This window comes from Magnolia sinica, chromosome 5 (genome assembly GCF_029962835.1).
Source record: "Magnolia sinica isolate HGM2019 chromosome 5, MsV1, whole genome shotgun sequence".
Lineage (NCBI taxonomy): Eukaryota > Viridiplantae > Streptophyta > Magnoliopsida > Magnoliales > Magnoliaceae > Magnolia > Magnolia sinica.
In genome coordinates, this window is record NC_080577.1 from 39,832,723 (window position 1) to 39,849,229 (window position 16,507).

Consider the following 16,507-nt stretch of genomic DNA (forward strand, 5'->3'; position numbering starts at 1 on the left):
TGATTCGAATCTGTTGCCTACCATGGTATCATTGTCAGCAGATTGTTTGGAAAAAAGATGAGTTGCACATATCATGAAGGTTGAGAAAAACGTTGTGATTGTCTGGGTCACCAATCATAACTCTTTCACGTCAGATTATTAATAGCATTGGAGGGTAAGTCTGAAAAGTAGGGCCTCTGCGTGTTGGTATGACTTTACGAGGATTCTCGTACTCTTTGGTCTATCGTTCCTTTGCTACATAATCACCTTAGGAGTATTGATCCATTTGATCATCAAAATGGTTAGCTGCTCTGCGCGTTGGTGCGGCCTTATGGGGAACTCACTACACCGACTTGGATTCGATCAAATTTTATAAACATCCCGGACTAGGTATGTGCAGGTAATCTTTTGCCATGCAATCTGCTGATTCTGATACTTTCGTTACAATTAATTGTTGTCACTTCAAGTTTGATTATTCTTTCCAGAGATAGATCCACAAATTTCTACTAGCATTCGTACGACTGTCCAGATTAAGAGATCGGGCCAATCGTACATGTATCATGTACGAATTTGATCATCCTCCGAAGAAACCGGAAGGGATCAAATCTTATTTAACTGTTTGCACTGGCCGCAACTAGAGAATATGAAAGATTCCTCAGTATACTGCACGCCGCGTGCAGTTTTGAAAGTTTTTGTTTGAAAGCTATTCCCTTTGGAACTAGACTCCTTGGGGATTTTTTTTTAGAAAGTATCCGTTCGATCTCGCGCGCGAGCGTCGTCGTTCAGTTTTTATTTGCAAAAAAGTCAGATTGCCTCCATTAATAAGTTAATGGGGCTAATGGTTTGAAATATTTTTGAATTTTTAAAACATCCGTCTGATCTCACGGATGGTTGTGATCATCCGATTTTTATTGTACAACTCAGACAGTCAGATGGCCTCCACTAATGAATTAAAGTGGCATTTTATTATATTATATTTGCATTTTCTAACATTTTTTCTTTTTTTTCTTTTTTCTCTTTTTTTTTTTAAATTTTTGTGTATTTTGCATTTTCCTAGCAATTTCCAAGGTGCATTCATTAAGATTCTCAATTTCTCATGAGATTTTAAGACGGAATCATAGGGGTTGAGAGAATCTTTCTCTTTTTTCTTTCTTTGTCTTTTCTAAAGCTTTTATCCACTGGACTAAGGGAAGATCCGGAGTCCCATCCTATCAAAGGGGACAAGCCCACTGTCCCATGTATTTCCGGTCAAGGGCGGCAGTCCAATTACCGCCGGTCCGAGCTTTCGTCCGCTGGTTCGAGTTGAACACTGGTTCGATGAGTGTGATCTCCTTCTCTATTTGTTCTCACCTCCTGGACGTCTAGGGACACCATTGTTGTCCCTGGAAGCTCTCTTTGGCCTTTGATCTTGACGATTTTTCCTAGTCTTCTCACCTTCTTTGCTTTTTAGGTGGATGATTCATGGATTTTATCATGTTTTGCTTTGGCTGGATCCTTTTTGTAGGATATTTTTTGAAAGAATTTATCCATAGCCTTGAATCTTCTTTTGGTTTGGGAGAACCATGATCGGGACCGTTGGATCATTTTGACCAGATCTCAACCGTTGGATCTTACTGGATTTTTTTGTTTTGTGCCAAAGAGTTGGCTAGATTTTTCTATTTTGTTATTTTTTATATTTTTTGTTAGAGTGGGGTGTGATAAGAAAGGGAGCCCCACTCTTTTATTTCTTTTTCATTATTTTTCTTTGTTTTGTGTGGGATGATTTGGACCGTAGGATGGATGATTTTGGGGTCCACTTGAGTGCTTTGATGGCATAGATTTTGATGGTGGGCCATGTTTTATCATGATATACGGATGGGATCTCTCAAGTGGGCCTCACATCATGATCCTGATGTAGTCAGATGTGTCTTGACTTTGATATGTGGTCCCAGAGATGGACTTGTGAAAGTGGGCCTGAGTTGTGGGCCAAAAGAAAGGGCCTTTAAGAAGTGGGCTTTTGATGGGCCTTTGGAAATAAGCTTTGAGCATTTGGGCTTTGGAAAATGGGCCTTTGGAATGGGCCTTGAGAATGGGCTTTAGAAAATGGGCCTTTAGGATAGGCCTTGAAAATCTTGACCATTGACTTGGACCTTTTACTGTTGACTGTTTGACTTGGGCTTTGAGTAGGGCTTTGACTTTAACCTTTGAATTTTGACTTGGACCTTAAGTTGGGCTTTTTTCAATTTTTAGGGCTTTTGTCTTTTAAGCTTGATAGTAAGGGGGTGCTTACCTGTGGGTTTTGCTTGTGCAGCATGCCTCATCGTGGTAGGAATGATGTTGGCTCTTCTCGTCAGTCGGCCAATCCCTGTTTCGTGCCTCCTGAGGGTCGTCATTTATCTGATGTGGCCCGTGAGGGTGGTTCTCCTGCGATCCTAAGGGGTCGGGGAGTCAGGACCCACTGGCCAGACTGGTTCCATGACCCTCAGCCTCTATTTTTCAATGTGCTAGAGCGTACTCTATTTGCCAGTCTGTTCCAGGTTCCCTGAGCAAGAAAAACATGTCTCTTCTGTCGGCTTTGACGGAGCAATGGCATGCTGGGACTCATACATTTCATTTGCCCTTCGAAGAGTGGGGGATCACCCCATGCGATATCTATATGCAGCTGGGCCTTAGGTATGACAGGGGATCTGTCCCTTTTGAAAATGACCTCTCGATACCTTCTAAGGATGATTGGATGAGTTTGTTGGGAATGATGCCGGATGTTTCAAATTTTTTCGACCATCAGTTCAGGTTGCTCTGGCTGTTGTCGAACTTTGCCCGGCGTATCCCTGAAACCGAGGCCACAGCTATCATGAAGGCCCGTGCCCTGATACTATACACTATGGGGGCAATGATCTTCTGCCATGGGAATGAGCTGGTGAGTTCCCGTCTATTAACATTAGTGGCAGATATTACCTTCCCCACACCATACAATTGGAATGCGGCTCTCCTCGCCCATCTGTATGAAGGGTTGTACAAGGCCAACCGCTGCATCAGTAGGTCTCTAACTGGCTTTTATCTAGTCATTGAGGTATCCTTTGGATCTGACTCTTCACCTCTTTGGGATGATTGGAACCACTTTTTGACTGTGATCGCATGCAGGTTTGCTTTTTCGATCATTTCCCTCACTTGGCGCCCACTCTGATCGATCATTTGCCTCCTTTTCCCTGCATGATGCTGTGATACAAGGATAACCGCAGCCGCACGCATATGTTTTCTGATCTCGCTTGGAGGTCAAACATAGACGTCCTGGTCCCGGATGATGTAAGGCACTCAACCGTACCTTTGGTCGAACGCGGCCCTTGCTCCTGTCGCCTAGGAGGCTTTCCAGGCTTTGAAACAGCGTCGTATCCTGGAAGACCCTCGAGTGACGAAGTGGTACCTCGGTGAGAGGCTCTTTTGGCAGTTGGATGGGAGTTCGCTTGTCCCATTCAGTCCACCATCTAGTCCATCTGACTGAAGAGTTGTGCCTAAACGAGAGCTGACTGTTGCTTTGGAGGGTTTTGATGTTAGCACCTTCGTCGACCCAATGAGGGAGTACAGCTCCTGGTGTGAGCAGTATGGTATTGGTCCCATACTGTAGCCTGTTTATGCTCCCGGTGATGGCGCGCGCTTCGCCAGTGGAGGTCTTTTGGGTTCGCATGTCCGCCGAAAGGGTAGAGATGAATATATACCTGATGAAGACTACTAGTTTCTGTTGTATCTTATGATCCGTATGCTTATTTTGTACAATCCTTTCTTAGATATATAAAAAGCTTTTCTCGCCTATCTTTTCTGCCCTTGGACTCTGAAACATTGTTGTTGATGGCCCAAATAATTTTTTGAAGATGAATTGGGCTCCAGGGTCTCATAATTAGACCCTACCGTTAATTGCGTGTGATTGTGGGCTCGGGCGGTAGTTAGACTACCGCTGGTGGTAGTCCGACTACCGCCCACTGACTTTTGTCGGTTCCCCTATTTTGTCAAGTGCAGCAGTGATACAGTGGTGTCAGTACCTGCAATGGTACTCCAAGTACCACCAGCGGTAATTCGATTACCGCCTCCGTCCATCTTTTCTTCCAGCGAACTCTTTTCTTCTCTATCTGCTTTCAAGAACCTCTCCTGGTTATTCTCTCCTTGCTCGGACCGTCCGATCATTCCCTTTTGTCCCCTTCCCTTCCTTTTGTCTCTTTTCTTTGTCCTCTTTAATCCTTTATCTCTTTGTCCTTCATTTCTTTTTTCCTTATTATGGCTGGATTTGGTGGAGCCCATATCAATGATGATGGTGTGGTAGGTGGGGACCCATTTATGGGTGTTGAAGGTGGTTGGATGGGGGTTAATGATGGAATAGTGGGCCCTCTTGAGGAAGTCCATGCTATTTATGGCATTGTTCCTCCCACTATTAATGGTGAAGATGAGATATGGCTAGGAGGATTTGATGGGTTGGATGGGCTTGGTGGATCCATGCTTGGTGGGCCATTGGATGTTGGGATGGTTGGATCATTGGATGGTATGGATGGTGTTGGAGGAATAGTGGATGGTCCGGATTTTGGTGGACAGCTTTTGGGTGTCAGAGATGCTATGTTGATGGGAGTGGATGGTGTGAATGGGATGGATCGGGTTTAAATGGGTGGCGAGCCCCACCTTGGCAGTTCGAGCGGTTTTGATCTGACAGGTGATGGACTCCTGGTGGATGGCCTGGGTCAGATATTTGGTGCGGACTTCAAGGTAGTGATGGGACAGGCAGCTATTGTCAGGGATTAAGGTGCTGGTCCAGTCAGCTACTGGGATACTTTAAACGTTGCCGCTCTTGGGGCATGTGCTTTCCAGACTGCTCCTGATGTGGCGATCATAGGCAGCTCGGGCCCACCTGTTGTAGCTTTTCAGGGCACTCTACGGGATGCAATGGGTGAGTTTGGTTTCTTCCGTCACCATGAGATAGATCTGTTGGACGAGAGGATGCCCATCTTTGATGATTCTCCTATTGACCCGGGGTTCCAGATTGTAGAGGGCGTACCTGTTCAGACTTACCGATTATAGCCACACTGCACCTGTTCTGAGCGGTTGCATATCTAGATAGAGAGCTTAACCGAGTCTGAGATCTTTGAGCTAGGCTCTTTGGGTTTCCGGGAGGTTCTTCACTTTCACCAAGTTTTCCTAGATTGGCGATTGTTGAGTGCGGCTTCGTATGATTGGGTTCCAGCGTTGAACTTATTTTCTTTCAATGATTTAGAGCTAGGCCCATCTTTCGAGGAGTTTGCATGCCTTTCTGGTCTTCCTCTCGCTTGGGAGCCTTATGTTCCTTCATTTGAGCCAGTTCGTCCAACTGATCTGATTCCTTGGTTTGGGTTTCCATCTGCTTTTCCCACTGCAGAGGGTAGGGCTGGTGAGCTTTTGCTTGAGCTCATGTACGATTGTTGTTCTACGACCCGAGGAGGCCCTGGATCAGACCACCAGCTTCAGTGCTTGAATGCATTGATATTCTGTGTCTTGGTTGAGCTGCTTTTCTCAGGCTGGCAGCAGTCATCGCTGTGGTTTTACTAGATGTATTCCGCCACGTACTGTTCCATAGGAGCATTGTTTCTGTGGTGTTGGCGGAGCTCTTTTTGGGTTTGACCGATTGCTCTCTTGGTCACACTCGTATCCTCTGGGGCTGTTGTTCCTTCCTCCAAGTATCTTTCATTTTCACTTTTCTTTTACTCTGATGCTTGTTTGTGACTTTGAATTTGACTCATACCTCCATTCAGGTATGGCTGTGGGAGCACCTCTGTATGACCCCTCCGCTTATGTGGCCTACCTCTCATCGTGACAACGTGCTGTCTTTATTACTTAATGACCTACCTCTTAGTGCGGAAGCCACTGAATCATTATACCGTCATATGCTTTCTCAGCTCCAAGGGTGGGAGATTAGCTAGGAGGCTCCCTGGCTCTGTCGTACTCCTTTGATCTGTAGTGCAGCTCGCATTCATCTGTTGTTGCTGGGCCTCCGGAGATACTGTTCTTATCATCCTACTCGCTTTCTTCGGTAGTTTGGCTTCTGGTAGGATGTTCTTAACTTCACATTTTCTAGATTTGGACATGCTCCTCTTCCTTCCAGCTTGATCGCTCTGTATCGATGAGTCTAGATTTCCTAGCAGGGTTCTTTGGATGCGGAAGCTCTGGAGTTTGAGTCTTGGGCTCTACCCTTGGCGACAGTACCATACTAGCGATGGGTGGAAGAGTAGTTGCTTTATCGTCAGGTCCTTGGTTAGCACTTGATGGATGAGGCTGATGATCGAGACACGGTTGGCGATACTGCTTCGTCCTCCTCATGTGTTGTTGATTCATTGGAGGCATTTGAGGAGCAGTCGTTCATTGATCCGTCGTTTCTACTTGCGACACATGGCCATCTCATATCTAAGATTGTCATCCTTCGTCACTCTTGTGAGGACATGGCTCATCGACTAGCAGTAGGGAGGCGATACGATGAGAGTATGCTTGCCGCACATCGCTTGGAGAGGGATGAAGTCTTTTACCTGCGCATGGAGATAGAGAGGCTCAAGCAGAGGCTGTCGATGTACAAGTGATAGGGACTTACCTGGGGTCCTTGATCTGATTGGTTGCTTGTCCTGTATGGATGGATATATATATATATATATATATATATATATATATATATATATACATATATATTTTCTTATTATTTTTGCAAGTAGGAAGACAAATGATGTAAAAGACTTATTGAAAAGAAAAGGATTTTGTGTGTGTGTCAAAACTTGTGAATGCTAGCTCATATTTGAATTTGTGCTTTGGATGATTGGGATCATAATATAGGGCTCAGCCCACGTTGTGTGTAGTAGTCTGGATTATGTACTATAGATCTTGGTTCCTTGAGAGTATGTCCAGGATCATGTCCTTTGGATTTGAGCAGAGTTTGATAGAACACTGATCCAAGGTTGGTCCTTTTCTTGTATTCCTTTGTTGTTGCCTTAACCTCTTCTGTACCTGCACTTTTTATGTTGTTTTCATTTTTCTAGCCATTTTTGCCCGTAGCGCCCTTTTGGGTTTTCATTACGACTGGCTTTCCCATCATTTTTGCCCGTAGCATCCTTTCATATTTTCGCTACGTCCCGGGTTTTTTTTATCTTACCTGTCCCATTGCAGCTGTGCTGTTTTTACCCTTGGCGCCTTTTCAAGTTTTCACCAAGTCCGCTACATGCCCGCTGTTTTTACTCGAGCTGCCCTTTCAGGTTTTCAACTCACCCTTTTTGCTTGGACATGTTTTTCTCTTTCTCTTTTTTTTAAAGTGCCAGAAGAGATGGAGAGACTTCTTTCATAGCCGGCCACCTGGTTACCTTCCTGTCCTTGTCTTTGATCACAATCGCAAGCTATTTTTAGTCGGATTATTTGGGGATGGTCTTATTTTCTTCTCCTTCTCAGTCTTCTTTTTTAGGTTTTTCTGTCTTTTTCTTCTCCTTTTTTGTTTTTGGTATATATTTTTTTTAGTGGGTACTAGCCTCTTCTATGATGGGAGAAATGACGGGTACTCTTCTTTTTTGTTGTTTTTGTACTGGGCAGGAAGAAAGATGGATATCTTTTGGTGGGAGGAGCGATGGGGTTTTTTTTGTGGGAGGGGTATTGGATACAGCTTTGCAATTGTACTCATTGACAAGGTTAGGTATAGTTACCCATGATAGATTTTCATGTTGTCGGCGTTGATGGGCTCGAGGAGATCTCCTCTCAAACTAGTGAGCCAGAGGGCACTTCCTGGGAGTACTTTTCGAATGATCAGCGGTCCGTCCCATGAGGGTTTGAACTTTCCTCTAGGAACTGGTAAGTGTGGCGGTAGGATACACTTCATGACCATGTCGCCGACTTTTAAACTTCTTTTTCGGACCCTCTTGTTGTAGGCCCGTGCAATCCTTCTTTGGTAGCACTGTGAGTGGCTCAACGCACGCATGGGCTTTTCGTCTGCCAGGTGCAGTTGATCGTATCTTGCTTGTTGCCACTTCCCTTCCTTAACTTCGCTTTCCAACAATACTCAGAGTGATGAGATTTTGATTTCGACCGGTAGCACCGCTTCCATTCCGTATACAAGTTCGTATGACGTTGCGACTATAGCAGACCGTACATATGTCCGATAGGCCCAGAGTGCATATGGGAGCATTTTTTACCAGTCATGATATGTCTTGACCATTTTTTCCAATATGTGGATGATAGTTTTGTTTGCAGCTTCGACCCCACCATTCATCTGAGGATGGTAGGGACTTGACCAATGACGTTGAATCTTGAACTTGTCGAGGAAGTCGCCCATCCTTTTGTTGATGAATGGAGTTTTGTTGTCTGTAATAATGGCCTGAGGGATCCCATATCGGCTGATGATATTGTTTTTCATAAACTTGACTACATGAGATGCTGCGATGGTGGTGTAGGATGCTACCTCTATCCACTTGGTGAAATAATCTACTGCCACCAGGATGTATTCATGCCTATTTGAAGCTTTGGGGTTGACTTTACTGATGATGTCAAGTCCCCAGATAGAATAGGGCCATGGTGTCGTCAGGTTGTAAAGTTTGGAAACAAGCGCATGGATATGGTTCGCATGCTCCTGACATTTGAAGCACTTCTTGAAGTGTTTACAGCAATCTGTCTCCATCGTTAGCCAATAGTATCCGAGCCGTAAGATCTTTTTTGCCATCATATGTCCATTCATGTGTTTGTCATATAGTCCTTCGTGGATTTCTGACATGATCTAGGAGGCTTATGTTTCATCCACGCAGCAAAGAAGGACTAGGTTAAAGGATTGCTTGTAGAGGATGCCCCCGGTGATCGTGAACTGGGCTGCTAGCCATTGGATAGTGAGACGATTAGTTGATGTCGATCCTTTCGGGTACTTCTGATGCTCGAGATATCCTTTGATGTTTGTGTACCATGACTGATCATTCGAGGAGGTTTCAGCTTTGTCTATCTGCAAGCAAAATGCGGGTTCCTCTTGGAGTTCGACAGTGAGCTCCCATTTAGCAACTCCTTCTGGGATCTCCAGCATTGAGGCAAGGGTAGCCAGAGAGTCCGCAAACTGGTTCTTGGTTCGGGGCATGTAAGAGAATGTGATCTCTTCGAATTCCTCGGTTAGATTCTCCAGATAGACGTGATAGGGGATCAACATTTCATCCTTGGTCTTCCAGTCGCCATTTGTCTGATTCATGATGAGCTGTGAATCTCCGAAGACTCGCAACTTCTTCACGTTGAGGATGATGGCTTCTCTCAGACCAGCAATACATGCTTCATATTCAGCTACATTGTTGGTGCATTGAAATGCCAATCGCCTGGATATGGGAATTGGGACGTCATCGGGAGAGTAGAGTATGGCACCTACTCCACTCTCTTTTGAGTTTACGGCTCCGTCGAAGAAGAGTGTCCACACTCCTGCCTTTCTTTTTTCTTCTTCCTCAATTAAGAGGATGTCTTCATCAGGGAAGAAGGTCTTCAACTGTTGGTAATCAGGCAGAGAGTGTACTGTTAGGTGGTCGGCTAGTGCTTGCACCTTGATTGCCTTCTAAGTGACATAGGTGATGTCGAATTTGGGAAGCAGTAGTTGCCATTTTGCTATCCTACCCATTAGTACTAGTTTTTTGAACAAGTACTTCAACGGGTCCATGGGAGGAGCAATAGGATTGGGTAAGTGATCATGTACTGTCGTAGCCATTACATTGCCTAAACTAGGGCGAGGCACATTTTCTCTAAGCTGGAGTACTTGGCTTCGTAGCTTGTGAACCGTCAGCTTAAATAGTAGATTGCTTACTCCTTTCTTCTTGTGTCATCATGTTGGCCAAGGACGCATCCGATTGCTTCTATTGCGGCAGAGATATACTACAATAGTGACCTACCTAGGGCAGGTGGCATGAGCATTGGAGGATTTAGCAGGTACTTCTTAATTTTATCAAAGGCCGTTTGACAGTCGTCATTCCATTCCTTTGGCAAATTCTTCCGTAGAAGCTTGAATATGGGCTCACAGATTGGTGTGAGCTGTGCAATGAATCGGCTAATATACTGGATCCTTCCGAGGAAACCCCGAATTTCTTTTTCAATACGGGGCGGTGGCATTTCAATGATTGTCTTGGTCTTGGTCCCTTCCACTCGTATGCCATCTTTGCTGACGATAAAGCTTAACAATTTGCCTCCGATTGTGCCGAAGACACACTTTTACGAGTTAAGGCGGACCTTGAACTTATTCAACCTATCGAAAAGCTTCTTGAGGTCTTCAAAATGTCCTTCGATTGTGCGAGATTTGACGATCATATCGTCCGCATAGACTTTCATTTCCTTGTTTATCATGTTGTGGAACAAGGCAGTCATGGCTTGCTGATATGTGTCTCCCGCATTCTTCAACCCGAAAGGCATAACCCGGTAGCAGAAAGTTCCCCACGGTGTAATGAAAGAAGTCTTCTCTCGATCTTTGATGGCCATCTTGATCTGATTGTAGCCCGAGAAGCCGTCCATGAAGGAGAAGATCTTGTGTCCAGCAGTATTATCTACCAGTGTGTCGATGTGAGGCAAAGAGAAATCATCTTTAGGACTCGCTTTGTTGAGGTCCCTAAAGTCGATATACATCCTGACTTTGTCGTCCTTCTTAAGAACTGGTACACTATTTGGAGCCATTCCGGATAGTTGGAGACTACCAAGAACCCTGCGTTGTATTGCTTGATGACTTCATCATGAACCTTCAAGGCCCCTTCTGGTTTCATTCTTTGTAGCTTCTGCTTAATAGGCTTCATGTCTAGCTTTGTAGGCAAGTGGTGTACTGCCAAGTCTTCATCGAGCCTGGCATGTCCTCATAAGAGAAAACAAAGTTAAACAACCTCAATCTCAGGAATTTCATCATCCTTTGCTTGTATTCCAAAGACAGTGATCTATCGATGTACACTTCTCTGGGGAGTTGCATTGATCCCAAGTTCACAATTTTGAAGTCATCTGCCACGACGTTGGCCTTCGTTTTGAACCTTTCGAGGGAATCCTCGAGTTCGAGAGTTGTATCATCATTTCCCTCATCCAGGGCTTCATCCAAACCCATGAGCTCGAAGTCCAACTCTAGATCGAAATCGTATGGGTCGACCTCGAACTCTGGTGCTGCGTGTGAAGTGTTTGGCACAGTAATTTTTGAAAGTTTTTCTGTTGTTTTGTGATTTTGAGAAATTTTGATGTTTTTGTGCTTTTTGGAATATATGATGTTTTTGTGTTTTGAAGGTTTTCTGATTTTTTTGTGTTGCCAAGGGTCCTGAACAGGACAATGTTGCAAACCATGATTGGTCTTATCCTAATTCGGGGTACCAACTGCTATTTACATTGGTATTTTTTTGGGAGACCGATAATCGTGGGTGATTCGCCGGCTGACTCGATCGTTATGGGGGTGGCTGTCTAGCCTGGTTCTTTTACCCTTTCGATCTTGTCATTCTGCTCTGTTTGCTCTTGTGGGTCATCCGTCCCGATAACCATGATGTATGCCGAGCTGGGCTCAGATTCGAAGTCTGATTCGATCTCCTCGCTCAGAAGTTGGAGCTCCTCGGGTCCATATTACGGTGGGACCCTGATGTCCGTCCAATCATTGGAAGGTCACTTCCCTTTCTCGATCCAGTGGATGGGATGCTTCTGCCCCTTATATTGATGGTTCGTTAGTGGGGGTATTTTCCCTTAACTGTTAGTGGGGATGGGTACCTCCCGGTTCTTACCTGCATTCTCTGTAATGGGTACCCCTGGTCCTGGGTCCTCTGTGGGTGGCCCTGCCTCCATGCCCCTAGTCTCATGTGATGGGTCTGGAGGTTTTGCCCCTAGCATTAGATGTACTTTTAATGCCTTGAGGATCTTGTCCCACCTTATTGGTGGCCAAATGGACTCTTAGCTGGAATGTTCTATTAGATTGGGCCGTTGGAGGTGATCCTTAAGGGAGATCATCATGTCACCACAGACTGTTCCAGCCTTGATGAACTTGATGGGTGTGCACTTAAATGGTTGCCTCTTCTTAGACCTTGCAGCCTGATCTTCCGGTGTCGGTTGATACCCCAATCCCTGTCTTTATATGTTGGCCCGGACTGGTTTTACTACTATACATTTTCCATGGAACTCGATACGGTAGTTCAAGATTAAACGCTCAGCAAGAGGGATGACATATTTGACTGCAAGCGGGTGAGGGTTGGCAATGGAGTTCACAATTTCGAACTCGAAACTATGATACGATATGTCACCCTCTGCATGCTAGACGTCAATCACTGGAATGTCAGTTTATGGGGTATTGACCACCACCGATAGGATGGTTTCCGGCTCGGCCAGCATTGAGATGATCCGATTTCCCGATAGGAATTTGACCCTTTGATGGAGAGTAAATGGGATGGCTCCAACAGCATCGAGCCATGGCCGTCCCAATAAAAGGTTGAAAGAGGCGGGAATATCAATAATCTGGAATGTGACTAGAGTTATGTTTGGTCCAATCTGTAACTCAATGTCTATTTCCGCTTCTACCGGCCTTCGGGAGTTATTAAAAGCTCAGACACTCATGGTGTTGGGTCAGAAAGAAGATGGTTCTTTCCTTAAATGTTTGGCAGTCCTTAGAGGGCAAACATTTAGGCTCGATCCATTATCTATAAGCACGACTGGTACTTTGAAGTTCTTATAAGGGACAACTATATTTAATGAGCGTCCATGTTTGTGGCCCTCGAGTGGCAACTCCTCATCTGAGAATGTGATCACTCGTGGTGCGAAGAGTTGGCCGATCATACTTGCCACCATTTCTGGTGGTACATCAGGAGAGATGTCCACATCATTCAGAGTCTTTGTAAAGATCTCTCGATGTGATCTTGATGTACACAAGAGTTCCCAGATGGAAATCTGTGCAAGAATGGACTTGAGTTGAGCCACTATGTCATAAGTGGCATCAGCTTTGTGGGTTGTTCCCGTCGCAGTTCCCTGGGTTTCTTTCAGTTTTTTATTGTCTCTTCTGAAATACCTACCATTGTTGCCCACTTCGGCACATTCAAGATAGTGCCATGGGACTGCCTTTGGGTTATAGGAGGGAACCATCCTCCCTTTTAGATATATCACGGGCTCTTGAGGTTGAATGGTGGGATCTGTCTTTGGTAGACTCGAGGACTTTCCGTAAGATGCGACTGAATCCTCGTAGGGTTTAACGGTGGGATTTTCCTCCTCCTTTTGATATGTACTTTGTGAAGGAGGGATCCTCAGGGCATGTGCAAATTGGTGGGGCAAGAGGAGACTTGGAGATTGGACAAGGGGTGCCCCTTACAGGGTCAGCGAGGCGAGATCAGGGAGACCGATCAGAAGGGTGATAGGTTCAGTATTTGACCAGTTTGGATATGTTGGGGGTGGCACTAGCTGTGCCCCTTAGAAGGTGAAAGATTGAGATTGTGAACTGGATGTTGTTGATGCCTTTTGGAGGGGGAGGGGTTGTGATGTCGGTGCCGCTTCGAGTATGAGCAGAGGCATGGTGGGTGCTACTTTGAGAATGAGAGGTGAAGCTATCGGTGCTACTTCGAGGTATATCTGCGGTCCAGCCGGAGGCGCCTGTTGGTATCTCCACATCTGATTTGCTATATCGAGCATGATTGCTTGTATGGAGTGATGTGGGAAAGAGTATATGGGATGCTCTCTTTCGATGTTGTTGACGGTAGAGGTGCCAGACATGCTGGGTCCCGTGGGATGCGATGACAGGGGATTTTGGAGAATGTTGGCCTGATTGGCATTGCCAGCCTGCGGGGTAATTGCGATCTTCTGGCTCTCGATCAAGTCTTGAACCGCATGTTTCAGGGTGAAACAGCAGTTTGTTAGATGACCGGGAGCGTGATGATATGAGCAATACTGGTTTTCATTATAGCCTGGTGGTAGGGGATTTGGCGGAAGCTGAGGCTGAAGTGGTGTCAAGAGTTGCCTTTGCATCAGTATTGTCAGGACCTGACTGTATATTTGCGCTAAAGGGGTGAACTTCCTGCCTAGTATCGCCTGCTTGTATGGGCCTTACGCATTTCCCCAAGGCTATTGTTGCTATTACTGAGGTGGTTGCGCCTGATATCCCTGTTGGGCTTGATGTGGCTGGTATTGTTGGTTCGGTGGCTAGTACTGCCTATTTTGTTGTGGCTTCGGTTACAAGGCGTACTGGTTGCCTTGAGCATTGGCAACGATATTGTTGACCACTGTGGTGCATTACGCGGGAGCAGTACTGTTTCCATTCCCATATCCAACAGGTTTCCCCTCGACTTTGTTTCTTTTGATTGAGGGGGCCTGGTGCGGCTATGGAGAAATGGTTCCGGCTCTAATCCCGGCTTTCACCTGTTCCCCAGCTCGGATGAACTGGGAGAAATTCACATATGGGTACGAGATCAAATATCCATAAATTCTTGGGTTTGCAGAGTGGATGATCATTGATATTTATTCTTTATCATCGATGGGGTTTCTCATTCAGGTTGTCATGGCCCGCCATCGCCCTACGTATGCTGATAAGGACTCCTCGCTTTTCTGTCTCAGGGCAGCCAGGTCTGACCTTCTCGGAGCCATGTTCAGGTTATATGAAAATCTGTCAATGAATGCCTGGGAGAGTCTTTCCTAAGTTCTGATTTGATGGCTGTCCAGCGAGGTGTACCAATCCAGAGCGTCACCTTTAAGGGATTTCTAGAAGAGTCGTATCAAAGCTCCATCATTCCCTGCTATCGCATCGAGTTCCTCATAAAAAGCTTTCAAGTGTGTTGTGGGACACCCATTACCGTCATACCTCTTGAATTTGGGCACCTTGAAGTTTGGAGGTACCCGAGCATCTGGAAAAGGACATAGGTCCCTGAACTTGGTGGATGGATGATCCACCCCCTGTTGCCTCTGCAGCTGGTTCTGCACCATTTGTAGTTGTTCCCACAATTCCTCAATCTCTGCTTTGTTATGCTGCGCATATCTTGCCCCCTACTGTAGGGCTTGTGCTACCTCGTTCTCGTAAAGATCAACTTCCTCGATCCTTTGGTTTGCCAGAATAGGGGGTTGTTGGAAAGAAGATGGACTCCCGGTGGCGGGAGGTAATTGAAATTGAACACCGCTCCCTTTCGGAGGAGGGTGTGATGTACGAAAATGACTCCCGCCTGGGGTATCTGCCAATTTCGGGATGTTGCTCCCCTTAGGGGGAGTGAGTTGGACTCGAAACTGACCCCCTTCATGGGCATCCGCCAGTTCTTGTCTGTGGTTCCTATTAGGGGGAACGGATGTTGTAACCTGATTGTTGTGATGTGTTGAGTAATGATGTGTGGGAGGGTTACTCCCATTTGCTGGTTGTTGTTGATCTTGTGCTGACTCCTCTGAGAGAGGGAGGACAAGATTTACTGGAGGAATGAGGGAAAAAGCAAAAGGAGTTTGAGGGATTGAACTGTTTTACACACTAAGTTGGGTTGCCTGTGTATTTGATGTGGCACTCGGTACCAGGTAAAGTAATAGCTCTTACATTGTTCGGAGGCTTTGGGCCACCTCTAGCATGGTTGTGTTAGCTTGTGGGTCTGTTGGAGTTGCTGGAGGTAACGATGCGGGCATTGGTGTAGGTGCGGGTGCTGATGTTTCTGGAGTTGGTTGAGCTGCCAGCTCTTCCTCAGGGTAGCTTGAGATGTCATGGCTGCACGGGACCGAGTGGTTATGGTTCGGATTAGTGCCTAAGTGTAAACTAAAGATTTTTTTAATTGTTGAATGTAATGGTGAATGTCCCTTGAAAGTAAAATATCACAAACTTTTGAGTCGAGTCTCAGCTAGTAAAAGATAGTAGTCCACAGTGGAGTCGTCATTCTGTTGACACTGAAAATCGGTGCCCACGGTGATTTGCATGTTTTTGTTTTGATGGTGGGGGTGACTAGGCTGATTTGTAGATGTTGGAGTCACCACTAGCCAATGAATCTTAGAATCCCGCAGTCGGTCAGAACCGCGGAATACGTAGGGTTGGAGAAATCCGAAGATGCTCCTAACTTAGGTTACTCCTGGTCTGCAATCCGGGATTCTGAGTAAGGGACCTCGGTTAAAGAAAGGGAAGGTGTAACACCCCGTACTTTCAGGTACTCGGGTGCTGCTATAGAGATCTGAATCGGCTTACACGTGTATGAGAACACACGTGACTCACCTGATGCATCATCATCGAATGGCCCCCAATACTATTTTAGGTCAAGATAGAAGCTATCCGCCCATGGAACGAATTAGATCCAATTTAATCTTTGTTTTTCAAAAATAAAAATAAAAATCCATAATTTAAAAATATAATGGGCATTTATTCTACGTGGTCCACTAATACATATAATCCACCTTAATTTGGGACCGAGACCTAGTAAGAAATTTATAAGCTTAACAGACGTCTCTAACAGGGAATAAAATAAAATAAAATAAGATTAGGCCTTAAAAAGAAGATAATAATAATAATTATTATTATTATAACAATACAAAATCATGGTGAAAGGTAGTCCTAATAACCTATAGAGCGGGACGCGCAACATGATAAATGAAAACATATGTATGTGGAGTAAAGATAATAAAA

General features: G+C 45.3%; 1 protein-coding gene across 1 annotated transcript; it reads right to left on the reverse strand.

The window, feature by feature from the left end:
- Positions 1 to 8,716: 8,716 nt before the first annotated feature.
- Positions 8,717 to 10,059, reverse strand: LOC131247025 (uncharacterized). Its single transcript, XM_058247470.1, has 2 exons — positions 9,843 to 10,059; positions 8,717 to 9,249 (listed from the first exon to the last, which is right to left on the reverse strand). The coding sequence occupies exons 1-2, from the start codon at positions 10,057 to 10,059 to the stop codon at positions 8,717 to 8,719; spliced, it is 750 nt and encodes a 249-aa protein (XP_058103453.1).
- Positions 10,060 to 16,507: the final 6,448 nt, after the last annotated feature.

What these genes read in the sequence shown, in the direction of transcription:
- LOC131247025 (XM_058247470.1), bottom strand. Translation starts at nt 10,059, where the DNA reads ATGCCACCGCCCCGTATTGAAAAAGAAATTCGGGGTTTCCTCGGAAGG. An exon ending in GCTCATGCCACCTGCCCTAG is followed by an intron (nt 9,250 to 9,842) that starts GTAGGTCACTAT and finishes CCAACAATGTAG; the next exon opens with CTGAATATGAAGCATGTATT.